The following is an 18,068-nucleotide window of genomic DNA, read 5'->3' on the forward strand; positions in this document are numbered from 1 at the left end:
ATGCTTTGCCCTGATATGTTAGTGTCAGCGCTCTGGATACCGATAGGCTGACGCATTTTCCCAGACGGGGGGAGTTCTTTCGACACATATTCCAACATGCACCGAGCCACAGAGACATGACGCGCCAACATCATACATCAGACTCAAAGGAGCAGGATTCGCCTCTGCTGCTGCAACTCTGACAACAGATTCACTTGAATTTAGAGAAGACTGGGTCATGTCTTTTACCATTATTTGCCAACAACTCTTCCTGAATCCCAGCTGCGGCCAGCCACACAGTAAAGTCTTCAGCGTCCCCAAGCACCGCCATGCCCCTGCGGGGCACGAGATTCGCTACAGTAGCAGTAGCAGTAGGACTCCGGTTCTTGGCCACCGCGGAGTTTTCTAGCGATCTAGCTGCCGCCACAGGCAAACTGTTTCGTGTACACTGGCCAGGCCACTTGCTCTCACTCTGACTCGCAATCGCGCTGCTGACAGTGAAGGGTGCATTCTCGGCATGTCAAGCAGACTGCACGCGTCGTGTAATTTTCACCAATTGTTCATGTGGCGCGGTGACGTGTTCTTGCAACATGTTCTTGCGAGTCCTACATTAGCTCATCACACGGCAAATGGTCGCTCGAACATGGTCAGAGGGGTTCTGTGAGGGTATCATGTGCGCTTGGATTCTGGGCCGCCTGTGCTGTGGAAAGGCAACAGACATGGCTGTGCTGTGCGAAAGCTAGTCCAGGCCGGAGAACTTCAGGATGCCGTGGCTGTTCTGCTGCTTGCCCTTGTTGCGCTTTTTCTTCTTGCGTTTGCTCTGCTGCTCCTCTTCGCTGCTGGAGGCCGCGTCCGAGGCGCTGTCTTGGTCCGAGCTGCTCTCGTGCAGCCTCTTCGCGGCCGGCTCCTCGAGGCCTTCGTCACGATCCTCGTCATGGTCCTCTTCCTCCTCCTCTTCCTCTTCATCGTCCTCTTCAGCTTCGCTGGCATCCACCGCGCCCTTCTCGCGCCAGATCTTCACCGTCGGCCCTCCACCGCTGATCATCCTGCCCGTGACATCGAAGCCCAGACCGATCACGCCCTCCCGCGCCAGCTCGTCATGCTTCAGCTCCCCGATGAGCTTGTTTTTCCCAATTTTGACAAAGCGAATATCCCCATTCCCCAGCCCAACAGCGGCGATGCGGCCCCCGGGCCCCACGCCCGGCGGCAGCAGCGCCAGGGCATCCAGGCTCTCGGCGCCCTCCTTGCCCTTGGCACGGTCGACGGTGATGCGCTCGTCCTGGTCGTCCCACACGCCCCGCTCCCACAGTGTCAGCACGCCGTTGCCGCCCCCGACCAGCACCTTCTCGCCGACGTTGGAGCCCTTCTTGGACAGGCCGGTCACGATCACCGAGGACAGGAGCTCTTCTTCCTGGTCCTCGGAGCGCACCATGACGCCCCGCCGCAGATCGGTCACGGCCAGCGTGCTGCCGCCTGTCGTCACCCACTGCTTGCTGAAGCCGCTGGTGCTGGTGTCGCTGGGCGGGAGGGGGGTCAGCGAGGACATGTAGTCGTCGTGCGGGCGGTGTGTGGCCTCGGGTCTCGGCGCCCTGGACGGGCCGAGCGCGCGGATGTCGTAGATGTGCAGCGCTGACGAGTCGGTGCCGAGAATCAGAGACTGCGGTGAGAGTGCGTGGACGAGGGTCGGGGCGTCGATGCCGCCGGTGGCGCTGCCGGTGTCAGTCCCCCTGAGCATAATTGCCGTGTCGCGGGATAGCGACCTACGCATCCAGAGGCACGGCGATCTTGGCCGTCACCTGACCTGTCGTCGAATCGGCGACCTTCACGATGCCGTCGGTGCCCGCCGAGTACAGCTGAGCGCCGTCGACGCTGAAGCCGAGCGTGCGGCAGCTGCCCTTGTGCCGCCGCGTCTTCCACAGCGTGTCCACGTGCCCGAAGCCGCTCGCTGGGGTCGCGGAGCCGCCATCATGGCCGCCGGGCAGCCTGTACGTCTGCACGTGCCCGGATGCGAGGCCCACAGCGACGATTGGCTCATCCGGGTGGATGGCCTGCGCGAACAGGTCGTAGTCGAGCGGGATCGCGCACACGTTCTCGAACATGGCTGCGGCGTGGCGTTGCGCTGGAGATGTCGAGATGTGTTGTGAGCGCTTTGTCTGCATCTGCATCTGCAACTTTTCTGTGGGCCTCGGCTCGACCTGCCTTCCCAATCACGCCCGCCCGGCCCCCCAACAGACCACGCATCTTCATCTTCGTAGCCATCGAACAGGTACTTTTTCCGCCTGTTCATCGCCCTCACCTCACAATTCATCTCCTCGACCCACCATGACCCTGCAGGTTCGCCGCCATGTGGATGCGTGCATACCTCCAAGGGCAGTTTGTCCGGATCACGTTTCCCAGTGATTGGCTGTCAGCCTCACTTGCATCCTCGCACCGCAACTATTCGCCAGCAGCTGTGCGGCCGAAGGAACAGCGTCAAAAACATGCACATTCATAAGAGAGCTCATGGAGCTTCAATTCCTGACCTCGTCGATTCTCTTCAACACCACAACAGTCGGGATGATTGCTTCATCACTCCTGTACGGCCTCCTCGCCGCCGCGTCAGTAGTCGACGCAGCATCGCACAAGAAGCAGATCAAGTACGAGGTCGTGCCTGGCATCTTCGCGCAGGACGATAACGCCACGGACCCCACGACGTTCAACTTCTTGACCTCCAACTTCGGCCTGCTCAACCGCACCTACCCCAGCGACCCCGTGACGCCGGACAGCAAGTACACCACGCAATGGCAGCGCCTGAACAAGTACATCAAGGCCCTGAATAAGGAGAAGAAGACCCGCTACTCCCTACTCTTCCTTGGCCGCCACGGTGAAGGCTTCCACAACGCCGCTGAAACCTACTTCGGCACACCGGCTTGGAACTGCTACTGGTCTGAATTGGACGGCAATGCCACCGTGACGTGGGCCGACGCAAAGCTGACCCAGAACGGAATCAAGCAGGCCCAAGACGTGAACGCCTTCTGGGCGCACCTCATCGCCGACGAGAAGATTTCGCCCCCGGAGAGCTACTACACCAGCCCTCTGTACCGCTGCCTGGACACCGCGAAACTCACCTTCTCGAACCTAACGTTGCCAAAGAAGAGCCTCTTTGTGCCGACAGTCAAGGAGTTGCTGCGCGAGGGCATCAGCGCGCACACCTGTGACCGCCGCAGCAGCAAGACGTATATCCACCAGAACTTCCCCAGCTACAGGTTCGAGAAGGGCTTTGCCGAAGAGGATCCGTACTGGAAGGAGCTCATGGCTGAGCCGAGCGCGGACCAGGACATCCGCTCCAAAGCTGTTCTTGACGATATTTTCTCGAACGATGATAGCACGTACATCTCCATCACGAGCCATTCTGGCGAGATCAGCAGCCTGCTGCGCGGTACGTATTGTTGTTCTTTAGGATAGAGACTGGATGCTGAATGTATACAGTACTTGGCCACCGCACCTTCAGGCTTGCGACCGGCGCTGCGATTCCAGTGCTGGTCAAGCAGACTACGCTCACGGGCGATGCACCGGTTACTACGACTGTGCCGTGGGATGCGCAGGCCACGTGCACTGCGCCGCCTACAATTCGCGATTCGAGCTGCAACGACTGCTCGTGCTGTCTGTAGACCGACCTCCTAGCCTAATGTCCCTAGCCTAATGTATGATTGTCGGTCGATATATTCCATCTTCGTCGGCTCCACGCTTGCATCCGGTCTTACTATTGTGGAAAGTCTTGGCCTCGTCGCCGGAGATGAAATCATTAGGAGCTCCTACCAGAAGAGGGACTTTAGACGTCTCTTTTAAGGGCCGAGGGCTGTACCATGAATGAATTGACCCCGCAGCTGTGATGCAAAGATGTAGAAGATATGGCATCTCCCTCGCGCCGTGCCGGTGATAGTTGAGCCGGGCCTACAAGTTTCTGTCGATATGTGGAGTTGATTGGGAGCGTTGCGGCGCAGTCACGGTCAACTCCACAACAGCGGCTCGAGGCGCCCGGCACACCCAATGAGGAAATAAACCGAGCGCCAGCATGAGGCTGGTATACATAGAACACCGACCCACCATGCAGCCGCCGGCTTGCTGTGCCTCATGCTAGATACTGCGGCGCAGCTAACGGCGATTGTAATAAAGGTTGAAAGAATATCGTGCTGTTACACATGCCAATCTCTCATCGCAGAAAAATCACAGCTTCCATCTATCCAATCTCATCTGCACACGTGCATTCAGGAACGATTACGACACCACCTCAGTCGGTCCAAGCCCATCTCCCATCAAAACATGATGTTCTCCGGCTACATTTTAGCGTTCGCAAACTTCCTTGCTCTCGTAACATCAGCGCCCACACCGTCTACATCATCACCAGGTCTGGCGACTGTGGACCTGCGCATTGTCGGTCCACAAAGCGCACATTATACCACCGACACCCAGTCGCCGACAAGCGACCAAAATCGACATCTTACCATCATCGTCGGCCAAACACTATCGCTCGACCACGACCCTATACCCATCCAAGGGCTGCAGGTTGCAGCAATCAAGGCTGGCGATTCGTTGTCGCTGCTACCCACGACCGTCGAGACAGATGACTGGAGAGTGACATGTTTGGCGCGCATCTATGGGAGGGAGGATCTTTTCGAGTTCGATATTAAAGATAAAGGCGTGTTGCTGGCAGGAGGCAGATTGGCGAAAGTCACTCGGTTGAGCTGCGCCGTGGTCGAGGAGGCAACACGGTGAGCTAGGTATTCTGCGTGTATTTTGTTGGCTTGGCTTGCTGCACAGCGCCAGCGTTGGGTATCTTGTTCTTTTCCTGCATCTCAGCTCTTCAGGCCTTTCATCAAACGTTCGACAATATCAATACCCATCTGCTCTTCTGCGGAAAGTGCTTTACGCTCTTCTTCCTTCCCCTTCGTGTCAAAGCCTCCACTCGACATGATCTGCTCCATCATGCGTATGCCCTTCAGCTCTTGTAGCGGTGGAATATTGTTGAGCGCTTCAGGATCCACCTTGTTGAAGTCAACACCGCCTGGCGGCTTGACAGCGCCCTCAACTTCCAAGACTCGCTCAGGTGTGACGACAAAGTCGCACTGCACCTCGCCATTCTTGTCTGCCTTGATCTTGTCGAGCCCATTCTGCGCCTCATCCACGACCTGGCACTCGTGCGCAACCGCTACAACTGGGGCCGCGGCGCTCAGCACCTTGAGATCCTGTAGTAGCGCCCACTGCACCTCAAATAACGCAGAGCCTTCCCAGACAACAACGCCTTGCTCGTTGAACACCAGACCACCCATTACACACATGTCGATTCTAATCCCCTCGTCACGAAGCTGCGACAGATCCAGTCTTCTTCCAATTCCAGGCTTTTCCATGCCATCAAGTGTACTCGCAAGCCCCAGCCCGCTCTCTGCTATGCTCTTTGGATCCAACACCACAAACCCCCTTCTCAACCTATACGTGCCCACGACGACCCTCTTCCCATCCCTCAACGCCCTGTATCTCAGCCACTCGCAGCTATTATCGCTAGTGACCAGCACCGTCCGTGCATCCTTGTAGCACTGCAACTCCACTAATCGCTCAACGGCATCCTCCGAGCCACGAAAGTCAGGCGTGAACTTGAGAAAGTCCAAGTTGAAGCGCGAGTCGGGCAACGCGTAGCGCAGAAGCTGCTGATATACGCCTGACCAGAGGATCTTGCGGGGCAATCCGGGTGCGGGTACGGCCATGACGGCTACGTGATATGGAGGGATTTGGATGGTGAGATGTGAGGCGCGTGAGGCAGTGCGCCTTATGAGTTGTGCGTGCGAGACATTGTGGGTGTGCTGCGGGTGCACGAGGCCCCGCTGCGGGGAGCGCGACACGAGGGGCTATTTTGAATCGCTGGGCATCGTCACGTGTGCATCTGTACAATGACGGAGTCTCCGATCGAGACTTTTTTGAATTCGAGCATCAGACATGCGATTGTTGTTTCGATACGCCGCGCCGTGGTGAGTGCTTTTCCGTCACTCCCGCGGGAGCGCGCGTCATGATGCCTTTTCCGGTCCCTCCTGCCTCGCCATTGGCTGGAGCTGCAACATCCCATGCATCGTGACTCGTGGTTATACCCGTCGTATAGCCGCGACTCACTCATCGCAGATGTTCTGCTGCTTCGTTCTGATGAATCACACCAGCGCGGGAGCTGTGCGAGCTACTCAACATACCATACGCAGCAGCAATGGCGGCAGCGTCAGAGCTATCGTCGGAGGACGATATCCACCACCTTGACCCAAAGGATGAGATGGCAGATACCACTAGACAGGACGAGATAAATCTGAAAGAGATGGAGAACGGCCTGGACACAACACCCTCACCACCAACATGCGCGTCACAAAACACCCAACACGAGACGAGCTCGATCCCCCCTCAACCCTCAAAGCTCGAGAAGACCACCCGGTGGCTGCTCTGGTTCCTCAAGGACCAATGGTTCCTGCTCGCGATGGCCACAATTATCCTCGTCTCGTCCCAGATGCAAGTCCCAGCCTCCCAACAGAAGATCAAGAGGACAGTCATAACCTACCTCTCCGTATCCGTCATTTTCTTCATAAACGGTTGCACTCTGCCCACCCGCGTTCTGATTGAGAACTACATGCGCTGGAAACTGCATTTCTTCGTGCAACTCCAATGCTACCTCGTATGCAGCGCGGCGACATTTGGCATCGTGTCGCTGTGCGCCACGAATCCGAAATTCATGGACCCATGGCTGCTGATTGGGTTCTTGTTCGTCGGCAGCGCGCCGACGACGATGAGCTCCAACGTCGTCATGACGAGACAGGCGCACGGCAACACGGCACTCACGGTCGTGCAGAGCGTCATCGGCCAGTTCCTATGTCCGTTTCTCACCCCCGTCATCGTGCAGATGTACCTCGGCTCTGGCGCGTGGTACTCGCAGGTCCTCGAGAAGGGGAGCGGGTATGGCGATATCTATCGGCGCGTCTTCATGCAATTGGGATTGAGCCTGTTTCTGCCCATGGCGGTCGGGCAGGTGGTGCAGTATTTGGCCCCGAAAGTGTGCAAAAAGGTGTTCATTGAGTGGCGGCTGATGAAGCTTTCTTCCGTGGCGCTGCTCACGCTCGTGTGGCAGACGTTCGATCAGGCGTTTCAGAGCCGCGCATTTGAGAGCGTGAAGAGGAGCAATATCGTTTTCATTGTATTCATCAGCGCGGCGCTGTATTTTCTGTGGACGGCGCTATGTTTCACGACGAGCACCATTTGGCTGCCGAAAAAGGACGTCATTGCGTGTTGTTATTGTTGTCCGGCGAAGGCGCTGGCTATGGTGGTCCCGCTGACGAGCGTCATGTATATCAACATCAGTCCGATGGAGCAGTCGAAGATGCAGATTCCGGCCATCATTTTCCAGGCGTTCCAAGTTGGGATTGGAGGGCTGATGACGATTGCGTTTCGAAGATGGATCAGGTCTGAGGAAGAGATGGAGGAGGCGAACAAGGCGGAGAAAGCAGATAATGCGCAGACCGAGCAGGCGAGATAGAGATATGTAAGCTCACATGTATTATATCCTAGACCAGGCATATACTCCTCTCCAACAGGCATTCACCCTACACGTCCTTTATTTTTTATTGGGATGGAACATCAATGAGCAACACTGAAAATGTTCATCGCACTGCCCTACATTTAGAATTTGACACGAGCACACGCGCGAAATGTGTATCCATAGGCGTCATGATGTCCGTCGCTCCAACCCACGTCTCGGAAGTCGGCAGTCGCTATTTCTTGAACTTCGTCATCTGTAATTTCACCAGCCTTCTTCTTCTGGACCACGAAATTACCGCACAGCTTAGTGGAAAGGAGGATTTCGTCGCCATGGGTCGCGCAAGGGCTCCACTGAGCCACGCGGGCGCTGCCCTTGGTAGTAAAGATGCACTCAACGAGGGGAGGGAGTCTTGTGCGAATAGTACGGCTGAGGCCGCGTGGTGAACGTCTGACAAGACTTTCAGACCGTGGTTTTGCTGCACATATGACCGAGTTGGCCTGCTACCAGGCAGCATTGGAAGTGCATGATATTCAGTCTTGCCTTGCTGCATACCTCGTCGAACAATTGATAGTGGTCACGTTGTACTTTAAGTGCAATCGTCGTAGCCCGGATTTATGTCGATGGCAAAAGTCACAAATTTTGCGTCATTGAGGAGTTTTCGAAGGCTCGACTTCTATTCTGGCCCAACTTAATGATATCTCGTATGAAAAAATCCCATGCGGCTCGATCTTAACAAGCTCAGCCATCTTGGCTCCGAGGAAGTCAGAGAATGCAGACTTGAGGCGTCTGATGACACGATTCAGAGGCGATGATGAGCTCCATGACCCAGGCTTGATGTTGCAATGTGACTCCGCGACTCAAGATCCACTGATCTTTGACGGTTCTATCTGATCGCCCGCGTTCTACCTCGTAGGATCGTCTACAGCGCTGGCGAGGACATGCTATCCTTGCACTCAAGAGACTCATCGGTCTATGCACAACTCTCAGGCATGGCGGCCTCATCTACGCAGCTCGTTCATCGAACAAAAACATTCATCTAGAGTACGACATTGTTTCCGACATCCCTAACGCGGCAATCTACCCAAAATCGCGTGGTTGGACTCGCTTAACCGACAAAAGCATCTGGCGTCTCTCCTAGATTGCTTCATCTAGCATTGCGGCGAACAACACCATGCAGCTCCTCGAATCCGGCTTGCTTGTGGGGTACCGCGTCCAGCATCCAGTTAATTCTCGATGTTTGACGCTTGGCGAAATGAGTGTACCAATCTGGAGTGCAGGTGCCTTGCCGATGCTGCATGGCCGATGCTCCGTTATTGCGATTGAGTGCTTGGTGGGCTCGATGGGCGTCGAGTCTGGGTTTTGCGACGCTGGACTTCAGCCGGTGGGCTGTGGGTATATAACTTGAAGAAAATCTGCTCAAATCTGCTCATCGACATCCAAACAAGCTCAAATCAAGCATCAACTTAAGGACCGCCAACATGAAGCTTACCACTCCTCTCATCGTCGCCGCAGCGGCATCGTCGGCAACTGCTCACACTATCTTTGTATCGCTCAATAGCGGTGCCGTCGGCGATGGTGTCCGCGTACCCTCTTACGATGGTGCAAGTTTCTCACTGCGTTCTTGATACGCCCTGAATAGTCCGACTGACGCACTAGCAGCCTATCACTGACGTGACCTCGGACGATGTCGTCTGCAACGGTGGACCTAACCCAACAGCTAGTACAAGCACTGTGATCACCGTTCAGGCCGGCTCCCAGGCGACCCTCACATGGCGCCACACTCTGACCTCCGGACCCAGCGATGTCATTGACTCCAGCCATAAGGGTCCCGTGATGGCGTACTTGAAAAAGGTCTCGGACGCGAAGACCGACACTGGTGTCGGAAGCGGCTGGTTCAAGGTACCAATACCTCCGTCCTGGCTCCGCGTATCAACTGACACTCGCTAGATCGCCGAAGACTCCTTCGACGGCACAACATGGGGCGTTGACCGCCTGATCACCAACCAAGGCAAGCAAACCATCACGATACCCGCGTGCATCACGCCCGGCCAGTACCTGCTGCGCGGCGAGCTGATCGCTCTGCACGCTGCGGGTAGCTACCCCGGTGCGCAGTTCTACATGGAGTGTGCGCAGATAAACATCACCGCAGGCAGTGCGAGCAAGACCCCTGCTACGGTCAGCTTGCCAGGCGCGTACAAGGGATCAGACCCTGGAATCACATACAACCTTTACAGCGGACAGAAGACGTACAATGCACCCGGACCTTCAGTGTTCAAGTGCTAGGTGCCTTGAGCGTGGGGAATCAAGGTGGCTGGAATGGTAGAAATCTGTACAAAAAAAGACACTATCGTATCGATAAATTCTGACAAAGCACAATACCCGCGGTCCCGAGTACGAGTTCCTGCGGGAATTGAAGTGTATAAGATATTTACGTCGCATTTTCTTACTCCAAATACCATCCGGGCGTGGTTGCAGACTGAGTGAGCAATCATTACAATTTGAATAGCGGATGGTCGGCCATTGAAAGTGACCACCACAGCCGAAAACAGCGTGATCGTGAAGGGCTCGTGAGGCAAATCCCATCGGCGCGATGTGATTTTGTGCTGACCAGAGTACGACACAGCTATAAGTACCACCGAGCTTTTGTCAAGAGGGGCTGTCAAGATAGCTTGAATCTACACAGAAAACAGGACTTGTGAAAGTGCTTGACGCCAATGACGTCAGGGATAACTAAAGCAGAACTCTCGCTGAAACTGCTGCATCGCAACTGTGCTACTTCTTCTACACGACCACTGCAACAATCGACTTGCGTCCAGTCTGGGCTTGGAAAGGGAAATCACCTGATCGTTGCACATCGTAGAGTCTATCTCGACGCAAGCCTCATATATGCGCGCCCTCGTATTCGACATTGACATTTCCGTCCCCATTTCCGCTCACGGCTCCTCTGTACGATCGATAAGACATGCCGGTAAGTAATAGAAATACACGAGGCGTGCAAACAGAGTGAATCATATGCAGACCAAGCCGCATGTACTCAAATGTATTCCTGTTCGCCCCCAACTCGTCTTGCCTTCGAAATTCGGAGGTTGAGGGTCTTTTGCCGTTGTTGGACGATTCCTCCTCAGTAGCCACAATGGAATCTATTCGGAAAGGGGTCCGCAATGCTCAAACACGGTACCGCTCGACCCTGAACCCGCGCTTCGGATGTCCAGGCCGCCACGAACGACCTCGTCTCCGGCTTAAGACTCGGCATATGGGCAGAAGCGAGACTATGACTGGCACGAGGGAATGTCAGCCTTATGAGGATTCTGGGCAGCTTCCGCGGAGCGGCGCACTAAGGCTTCGTTTGCGAGAATCCTCGAACTTGCGCTCGCTCGCAGTGGAATTCGCACTGCTTCAGCGCAGCAAATGCACGACCGTTGCCCAGAAGCATCAGGAATAAGATGGAAGCCTCTTCTTTGCAGTGCACCATTCATTTTGCGGCGTGCCCGCTCAGTCTCTAATTGGGGGTTTGCATCTGCTCTCTATAGGTATGTATCCCCCACAACGACTCGGCCAACAACCGCCCTCTAGGCTCAACGACCACAGTGAATCCCACAGAGCTCTACGTACAGCCAGGCACCACGTCGAGCGTCAGTTCGGCTAGCATGCATCCCGCGAACTGTCTGGCCGATCATCGAATCGGATTGAAGTTCACGAGCAGTTCCATGGTATCTGCACCGTTCGTATTAGCGCCAATCCATAACGTCAGCCGTGTTGTAGCCGAAGAGACTACTCGCTTGTCCTCTTTCGGCGTGCCAGTAGTCAGTTTAGGATCGTGGAGATCCAAGTCGTACGAGTTCCCGCTCGCAACCAAGCGCCTGGGCTCCCAACTTCAGCCTTGGAGTACAATTCAGCTCAAGCCGAGCATTAAGTACAAACCCCTAGCCAATGGCAGGCAACGACCGAAGCTCGAATAGGTTGACCTCACTAGTAGCGACCGCGCTTGTACCTGAAGATCACCCCACAACCACCAAAAGGGACAAGATCGATGCGAAAGCTGACAATAAGGAATCATTTTGGAGATACAATGCTTTTTTCAAAGTCTTTTCCTCTTTCAAACTTCGCCCAGGCCTAGAACATCAGGAGACTGTCATCTGAAGGTACTCAAAGAGCATGCTTGATCCCGAATCCTGACCACAAGACAAGCCACATCAACTTCGATCATTCAACAAGTCAGCCAGTCTCCTGTAATCATCATGAAGTTCAACATCATCACCGCAGGCGCCGTTCTGGTAGCCGTGGCTGCTGCCGCTCCTACACTTACTTTGTTGCGGTATCAGGGGCAAATGTATATAACGAGTGTATTGTGTTGTTGTCTGTTCTTGATCTTTGCTCTCCAAGGCTCGCTGCGAGGTCTGTTTTGATGACGTGTTTGTGATGCAGCTGAGGTAAGGGGTGCTCAACAACATGAGGAAGTAGCACCAGACCACCGCCAACAACACGTGATCTGCTTCTCCTCTCAACCGTTACATACTCACCGGACCTCCTGTTGTCTACCAGACTGCGCCAAGTGCGCCACTAATCACCGCAACTACTCTGCCTGCGCCGGCCACTGCCACTGCTGAGGCCCAGAGAATGAAGCGCGACATCAACATCTGCTACCCTCAACCTAAGGGGATCGCATACAACTCGTCCCCTGATACTGCTGGGGCTTTCTTTGCCGACAGCTACTACTCTCGGCAGGCCAGCTCCGCTAAAACCCCTCTGGGATTTAATTCTGTGCTCTCCAACATAAAGGCATCGCCGAATGCTCTTGGCTACCTTGGCTTCACCCTGATGGACAAGCGATGTACAGACTTGTGCTGACAAGTGCAACGCCGTCTCTGGTTGTACTTCTTTCAATATCTACTTCGAGCGCGATCCGTTAGTTGATCCTAATGATCCTTCCTGCTCAAACCCACCTAGTGTCACCAACATCAAATTTGTGTGGTGGAGCAGCAGGATTTCTCCTGAATTCAACTTCAACGATGGCCAATACCGCGGCGACTTCCACGTGGTCATTGCCGGTAGCAACGGTTATGCTGGCACTCCCACCCAGCGCGGGTTCCGCATCGAGACCAACGGCAGCGGCACAGTCATGGATGACCGCTGGTTGGCTGTCTCTCCCGGCGAAGGTGCTGCCGTCGCCCTCAATCCCATCGAGTACAAGCCTCAGACCTCGGTCTTCCAATTCGGTGCCGATGGCTCCCTCATCCAAATCGCACTTAAGATGGGCATGGCTGGTGTCGCGCCCAATCAGAACGGTAAGTGTGATTCCCTCCAGTATCGTGCTGTTGGCCAATCGAGGACGGACTACATCAAGTGCTCTGGCGACAACTTGATCGTCTGCACATCGAAGGTCGGTTACCAGTACGCGGGTGTCTGTCCCGGTCGCAAGCAATTCATCAGCGGCCTGTTGTACTTCGGTTTGGCGCAGAAGATGCCCAAGGACTGCTACTGGATTGGTCTTTACATCGACACGGACATCTCGGATATCGCTATGTAAGCGTGAGACTGCTTGGAGGGACTTATCCCACTTTTAGTAGATTATCAAGCACGGCATTATCAGAAAATTAAATGCATGATGGTTAGTCATGAGATTTGCATGCTACTACCGGTAATTAGTGACTCGAGTCAGACGTCGCCGGGATTGCGTTGCTTTAGCAGCATACCCCGCTTCTCCTACACAGCGCTTCTGGTGGGCAGCGCTGGTGTCTTCCGGCTAAATATCGAATCAATACCGCTAGCAATGCATGAGGCGAGCCATAGGGCCCGAAAGCAAACATGAAGGTTGTCGAGGGCAAGCGCCAGTAAGTCAATTCAGAAGTATGTAGCAAGAGAGATGCAACCAGCAGGCATCGCAGGACCGTATAAACTCGCGATTGCTGTTCAAGTTACACAGTAGTAGTCTCGCTGCTGGGGTATATGCCGGTCAATCCTTCCTGAGACGCAGGCAGTACTGGCTGATGCTTATGCTGATGGTGCTGTTTCCTGACACATCTTTGGCGCTTCTCTTATCTGAAACAGTAATATCAGTTTCACACGGTACATACTGTCGGCGTATTTTTCGGTGAAGCGGATGTGCCGGAAACAATTCGGGTTAGCTGCGCTGATGTCCAAAGCCATTAAAGACACCACCCAGTCCAGATATCTAGAGGCACCACTGCGTTGCAACATGATTAAATTTTTCTGGCTACTGTTTCCAGTCGCATTCGTAAGTATGGTGCATATACTGAGGTTGTGGATCAGCTGACAGAAACAGATTGGCTATGTGGCGCTCAAGTGCTTGTATAATATCTACCTACACCCTCTGCGATCGTACCCAGGACCGTTAGCTGCGAGAGCAAGCGTTCTTCCCTCACAGAAAAATCTCCTGCGAGGCAGACTGCATCTTTGGACACAAGATCTGCACAGACAGTATGGACCTGTTGTGCGCCTCTCCCCCAATGAGCTGTCTTTCATCGATCCAGACGTGTGGAAAGATGTGTACGGACATCGCGCTTCGGCCTTCACAAAGAGTCTCTCTTCCTATGGGCCAGATGTGCACGGAAATCCACCTGGAATTCTTCGAGCCGAAAATGCCGATCACGCCCGCCAGAGAAAGACCGTCAGTCATGCATTCAGCGATAAGGCTCTCAGGGAACAAGAAGAGCTGCTCAAAAGCTATGTTAGCTTATTGGTCGAAAAGCTTCAGGGCATAGCAGCTGGTCAGCTGCAAGCAGACCTTGTGCAATGGTGTGCGTCATGTCTTGGCCCTATCGCCGAATCGTTGCTGACTACAATAGACAATTTCACCACCTTTGACATCATGGCAGATTTGACATTCGGAGAGTCACTCAACCAGTTGTCCGATTCCGGGTACCACCCTTGGGTCTGGGCGGTCTTTTCTCACATCAAGTTAATCTCCTTATCCAGAGTCTGTCGGGAGTGGCCTGGCCTGTCAGAGCTTTTTCAAAATTTACTGCCCAAGGATGCCAAAGAAAAACGGAGACAACATCTTGAGTTTTCTGCAAACATGCTGAAGAAGCGTATGGCGCGTGAGACCGAGCGACCAGACATTTGGACATTCGTTAGCCGGAACGCTGGACAAAAGGGCGGCCTGCACGCTACGGAACTAAACAGCAACGGCGCCTTTTTCATGCTCGCGGGAACTGAGACAACCGCGACCGAATTAGCTGGTTTGACTTTCATGCTTCTGAAAAATCCGGACAAGATGCAGCGTCTGACAGACGAGATTCGCTCTTCATTCAACTCCACCGAGGATATGAACATGTCGAGTCTGTCACGTCTACAGTATCTCGGAGCTTGTATCGAGGAGGGCCTGCGTCTTTACCCGCCAGTGCCTGGGGGATTGGCTAGGGTCACTCCTCAAGATGGAGCGTCCGTGTGCGGCCGTTGGATTCCTGGTGGTGTAAGCCTCGCTCACTTTCCACATAGACGCCCTGTACTAACCTAGACCCTGCAGACCATCGTACAAGCGCCAATTTACTCAATTCATCGGTCCCCTACCAACTTCAAAGACTCTGACAGTTTCAAGCCCGAGCGCTTCTTGGCTGAAGGACACGATATATATCTTTCTGATCGTCGAGATGCGATGAATCCTTTCTCGACCGGCCCACGTAATTGCCTAGGCAAGAAGTAAGTATTCTTACCGGCTGACGGACTGATTCGAATCGCAGCTGACTTCCACAGCCTCGCGTACCACGAGATGCGCCTCGTTATGGCAAGCGTTCTGCTTCACTTCGATCTCGAGTTGTGTGATACAACAACGGATTGGCTGCACCAGGACATGCACCTTCTCTGGGATAAAAACCCACTTATGGTCAAACTTCGTGCAGTACAGTGATATGTGTAAAGCCAGCGGAGGTGGGCCACAGTCAATAGATGGACACTTTTTGTGAGCCTGTGTCTCACGCCCGATTCTCCCAGATCTCCCTTGTCAATGACCGCATACCGTGGCCGTGCGCCCGATGAGCCAGTTCAGCCGATGAGCCACCCCAACAAGATATTGACAATAGAAAAATGAAGCTGTAGAGCCACACTTAAAAGATGTTATCGCGAGACATGTTGGTGTATTGCTATATAGAGCCTTGCACTTCAATTGTGCTATTTATATTTGGCTGGTAACCGCGAGTTGCGGCCTCGCAGTGATTTTGGGTGGGGCAGACGCAGCTGGTGGTGCAGTGTCAACACGACTTTGAGCAGCCACAACACAACAACGCTTTGTTAGATTTTTTGCAGCACTGTGTGAGACTTTTTGCTTACGCTTGCTGAGTGTATTGTGAGATTTTTGAGCAATTGGAGCGTTGTGTTGCTGCTTTTTGAGCGCTTGTTCGGCAGCCAGCGCTTCAGCGTGTGCTTTCTTCGCCTTGCGACGCTCCTCAGCAGCACGCTGTTAAGCTAACTTTGCCTCCTCTTGCTGCTACTTTTTGTGAGCTGTTGCTGCCGCCTTTGCCTTTCTATCACGAGATTTTTGGAGTTGTAGCTGCGCGGCTTCATCGAGTTCTGCAGCTTTGCGCGCGCAGTCGCAGGCAAGCTTCCTGGGACTGTAAAAGACAGCGTCGCCATGCCAGTCGTCGCTGTCTTGTATAGTCAGTGTTGTCCGCTGCGTTGGGCGCTTCTTGATGATGTTAAGCCCGTGTTGTAGCTCCTCGTTTTGAGTGCAAAGAAGCTTGTTGTTGACCTGTAGCGAGTGGAGGCTCTGCGACAGCCGCTTGGCTTCGATTCTAGCCTTGTCAGCAACTGCAGCATTAAAAATTTTGCGCAGCTTAGGCCAGCTATCGCTGTCGCCATGCTTTACAATTTCTGCGTCTTTGTCTTGTTGTGGTAACGTAGATTACCGTGTGTGACGGCGTAACGCCCGCTCCGAACACCAAAATCGACAGCATAACATGAAGCTATTGAGCCACGTGCGATAGCTATAATCACAGTGTTTCTTAGAGTTAAGTTCTATAGGCCTTAATTAATATAAATAGCTATCTATATTTTGCTGGGAGCTTGATGGCTCGGCCGTGTCGTGATTAAGATCGTGGTTAGCCTGCTGCAGCACCTAAGGCTTCACCACCGCCCTAAGGCTTCGCAGCTACTCTTTTTTTTGAGCCTGCCTTTATAGCTACCTTGAGGCGTCTCCTCTGAGCTCTTCGGGCAGTTTTTTGAGCTTGTTGGAGTCGTTGTTGAGTCCTACGAGCTGCCTGTCGTGAGGCTCAATCAGCAGCCTCACGAGCCTTCTCCTCCTGCCTCATCAATTGCGCTGCTGTTCTCGCTGCACGCCTTGCTTCAACAGCCTTGAGCTTGTCCTGCCTCTGCTCCTCACGTACGCGAGCTGCCTCAGCTTTCTGGTGTTGTCGTTGCTGTTCTTCGAGCCCTTGTTGTTGCAGGCGATCACGTGCCTTATCCACCTTGCTTGGAGACCAGAATGCAGCCCCACCATGATACTCCTCATCTGCCTCTAGAGGCAGAGCCTTACCTTGCTTCCTACGCTGCCTCTCATTAATAAGAGCCTCCTTAAGTCTCACATTCTTATGCTTAGCTAGTACTAATCTAATTAAGAGTTGGTGGATTGTTTAGTTAAGCTTTAAGATCTTTCTCTAGTCTCTATTAGCTACAGCGTGATTGATTAGCTGTCTGATCTTCCTCTAATCTAACGCGCTTAGGGCTGAGGAGTCGCTATTGCTTAATTGCCCTGATTAAGCTAGCTGATTGAATTGTTTGAGTATCGCCTCTGGCTTAAAAGGTTGGTTGGTTGGTTAGTATTCATTTTACATCTAATTAATGAGGATGAAGTCCACTATCTCACCTCCTAAAGGGCATATACAACGTGCTAAGCTATAGAATTATAGTGCAAATACACTACCCTAGAAAGCATTTCTTGCCTACGCAGGTGTTGCTACTATGTTATGCTACAGCTCCCCTTCTAACTAGGGAGACTAAGCAATCTGTGTACATTAGGGTAGATCCCTTGTCTATGTTTAGAGGCAGGTAAGTGCCTAAAGAGTAGGAGAGAGGAAGAGGGAGAGTAAGAAGGAGAGTAAGGAAAGAGTGTAGTTGTTTGCTGCTGTTACAGCACAGGGTAAGCTACATCGGGAAAAGTTTTTCGAAATCCGGCCCAGACTGGCTGTTGCTGACAGTCGTGGCATGGTCGTGCTAGACTGGCGGATGGGTACCATGTACCTAGGGTAGGGTATAGGTAGGGTATAGGTCGCACGGACGTAGGTATAGGTAGGGTAGGGTCGCACGGACCATAGGTATAGGTAGGGTAGGGTTGCACGGACCATAGGTAGGGGAGGGTAGCACGTGACTAGGTATAGGTATAGGTAGGGTAGCACGTGCTAGGTATAGGTTTGGTTTGGGTATATTACTAACCTAGTTTGTATACAACTAACCCTAGGTTGTACTAGTAGATTCTTTCGCATACACAATACTTAGAAGAAAAAGCATCTATAATTTATTATCACAGTCTATTATCACATACTTATGCTCTAAAGTATACAATAGTACAAAGTCTAGAGTAGTAACCTAGATTTTG

The 18,068-nt window shown here is 53.4% G+C and overlaps 11 protein-coding genes across 11 annotated transcripts; 7 read left to right on the forward strand and 4 right to left on the reverse strand.

Moving 5' to 3' along the window:
* Positions 1–718: 718 nt before the first annotated feature.
* M421DRAFT_75545 (WD40 repeat-like protein) lies at positions 719–2,078 on the reverse strand (the record flags this gene model as incomplete). The annotated part of the gene is made up of 2 exons (XM_033597140.1): positions 719–1,688; positions 1,744–2,078. The coding sequence occupies 2 exons, from the start codon at positions 2,076–2,078 to the stop codon at positions 719–721; spliced, it is 1,305 nt and encodes a 434-aa protein (XP_033443635.1).
* A 457-nt stretch (positions 2,079–2,535) lies between these two features.
* On the forward strand, positions 2,536–3,629 carry M421DRAFT_104485 (phosphoglycerate mutase family protein; the record flags this gene model as incomplete). Its single annotated transcript, XM_033587027.1, has 2 exons — positions 2,536–3,397; positions 3,448–3,629. 2 exons carry the CDS (start codon positions 2,536–2,538, stop codon positions 3,627–3,629), a joined length of 1,044 nt encoding a protein of 347 aa, XP_033443636.1.
* A 655-nt stretch (positions 3,630–4,284) lies between these two features.
* M421DRAFT_9757 (uncharacterized protein) lies at positions 4,285–4,734 on the forward strand (the record flags this gene model as incomplete). Its single annotated transcript, XM_033598516.1, has 1 exon — positions 4,285–4,734. One exon carries the CDS (start codon positions 4,285–4,287, stop codon positions 4,732–4,734), a length of 450 nt encoding a protein of 149 aa, XP_033443637.1.
* An 80-nt stretch (positions 4,735–4,814) lies between these two features.
* M421DRAFT_9758 (uncharacterized protein) lies at positions 4,815–5,720 on the reverse strand (the record flags this gene model as incomplete). Its single annotated transcript, XM_033598517.1, has 1 exon — positions 4,815–5,720. One exon carries the CDS (start codon positions 5,718–5,720, stop codon positions 4,815–4,817), a length of 906 nt encoding a protein of 301 aa, XP_033443638.1.
* A 304-nt stretch (positions 5,721–6,024) lies between these two features.
* M421DRAFT_425912 (sodium bile acid symporter family protein) lies at positions 6,025–7,590 on the forward strand. Its single transcript, XM_033594234.1, has one exon. The coding sequence runs from the start codon at positions 6,209–6,211 to the stop codon at positions 7,517–7,519; it is 1,311 nt and encodes a 436-aa protein (XP_033443639.1). The 5' UTR covers positions 6,025–6,208; the 3' UTR covers positions 7,520–7,590.
* Positions 7,591–9,168: 1,578 nt separating this feature from the next.
* M421DRAFT_425913 (lytic polysaccharide monooxygenase) lies at positions 9,169–9,958 on the forward strand. The gene is made up of 2 exons (XM_033594235.1): positions 9,169–9,421; positions 9,470–9,958. The coding sequence occupies exons 1-2, from the start codon at positions 9,356–9,358 to the stop codon at positions 9,803–9,805; spliced, it is 402 nt and encodes a 133-aa protein (XP_033443640.1). The 5' UTR covers positions 9,169–9,355; the 3' UTR covers positions 9,806–9,958.
* Positions 9,959–10,484: 526 nt separating this feature from the next.
* M421DRAFT_406880 (uncharacterized protein) lies at positions 10,485–11,573 on the forward strand (the record flags this gene model as incomplete). Its single annotated transcript, XM_033590321.1, has 2 exons — positions 10,485–10,490; positions 11,053–11,573. 2 exons carry the CDS (start codon positions 10,485–10,487, stop codon positions 11,479–11,481), a joined length of 435 nt encoding a protein of 144 aa, XP_033443641.1. The 3' UTR covers positions 11,482–11,573.
* Positions 11,574–12,139: 566 nt separating this feature from the next.
* Positions 12,140–13,422, forward strand: M421DRAFT_406882 (uncharacterized protein; the record flags this gene model as incomplete). Its single annotated transcript, XM_033590322.1, has 3 exons — positions 12,140–12,363; positions 12,470–13,045; positions 13,169–13,422. The coding sequence occupies 3 exons, from the start codon at positions 12,140–12,142 to the stop codon at positions 13,329–13,331; spliced, it is 963 nt and encodes a 320-aa protein (XP_033443642.1). The 3' UTR covers positions 13,332–13,422.
* A 284-nt stretch (positions 13,423–13,706) lies between these two features.
* On the forward strand, positions 13,707–15,765 carry M421DRAFT_425915 (cytochrome P450 monooxygenase). Its single transcript, XM_033594236.1, has 5 exons — positions 13,707–13,757; positions 13,806–14,280; positions 14,329–14,954; positions 15,009–15,181; positions 15,236–15,765. Exons 1-5 carry the CDS (start codon positions 13,719–13,721, stop codon positions 15,387–15,389), a joined length of 1,467 nt encoding a protein of 488 aa, XP_033443643.1. The 5' UTR covers positions 13,707–13,718; the 3' UTR covers positions 15,390–15,765.
* Positions 15,766–16,184: 419 nt separating this feature from the next.
* On the reverse strand, positions 16,185–16,367 carry M421DRAFT_15442 (uncharacterized protein; the record flags this gene model as incomplete). The annotated part of the gene is made up of 1 exon (XM_033587609.1): positions 16,185–16,367. A coding segment is annotated over one exon (183 nt), but the record flags the coding sequence as incomplete, so codon positions are not given.
* Positions 16,368–16,746: 379 nt separating this feature from the next.
* M421DRAFT_75584 (uncharacterized protein) lies at positions 16,747–17,076 on the reverse strand (the record flags this gene model as incomplete). Its single annotated transcript, XM_033597144.1, has 2 exons — positions 16,747–16,878; positions 16,942–17,076. Coding segments are annotated over 2 exons (267 nt in total), but the record flags the coding sequence as incomplete, so codon positions are not given.
* Positions 17,077–18,068: the final 992 nt, after the last annotated feature.

The sequence above is a fragment of the Didymella exigua genome (genome assembly GCF_010094145.1).
Source record: "Didymella exigua CBS 183.55 unplaced genomic scaffold M421scaffold_51, whole genome shotgun sequence".
NCBI classification, from domain to species: Eukaryota; Fungi; Ascomycota; class Dothideomycetes; order Pleosporales; family Didymellaceae; genus Didymella; species Didymella exigua.

Excerpts from the sequence above, each read along its gene's own strand:
- M421DRAFT_425912 (XM_033594234.1), top strand. The coding sequence starts at position 6,209 with ATGGCGGCAGCGTCAGAGCTATCGTCGGAGGACGATATCCACCACCTT.
- M421DRAFT_425915 (XM_033594236.1), top strand. The coding sequence starts at position 13,719 with ATGATTAAATTTTTCTGGCTACTGTTTCCAGTCGCATTC. Across the intron at positions 14,281-14,328 it reads AGCAGACCTTGTGCAATGGT|ACAATTTCACCACCTTTGAC; the intron begins GTGCGTCATGTC and ends TGACTACAATAG. Across the intron at positions 14,955-15,008 it reads GCCGTTGGATTCCTGGTGGT|ACCATCGTACAAGCGCCAAT; the intron begins GTAAGCCTCGCT and ends TAGACCCTGCAG.
- M421DRAFT_425913 (XM_033594235.1), top strand. The coding sequence starts at position 9,356 with ATGGCGTACTTGAAAAAGGTCTCGGACGCGAAGACCGACACTGGTGTC. Across the intron at positions 9,422-9,469 it reads TCGGAAGCGGCTGGTTCAAG|ATCGCCGAAGACTCCTTCGA; the intron begins GTACCAATACCT and ends GACACTCGCTAG.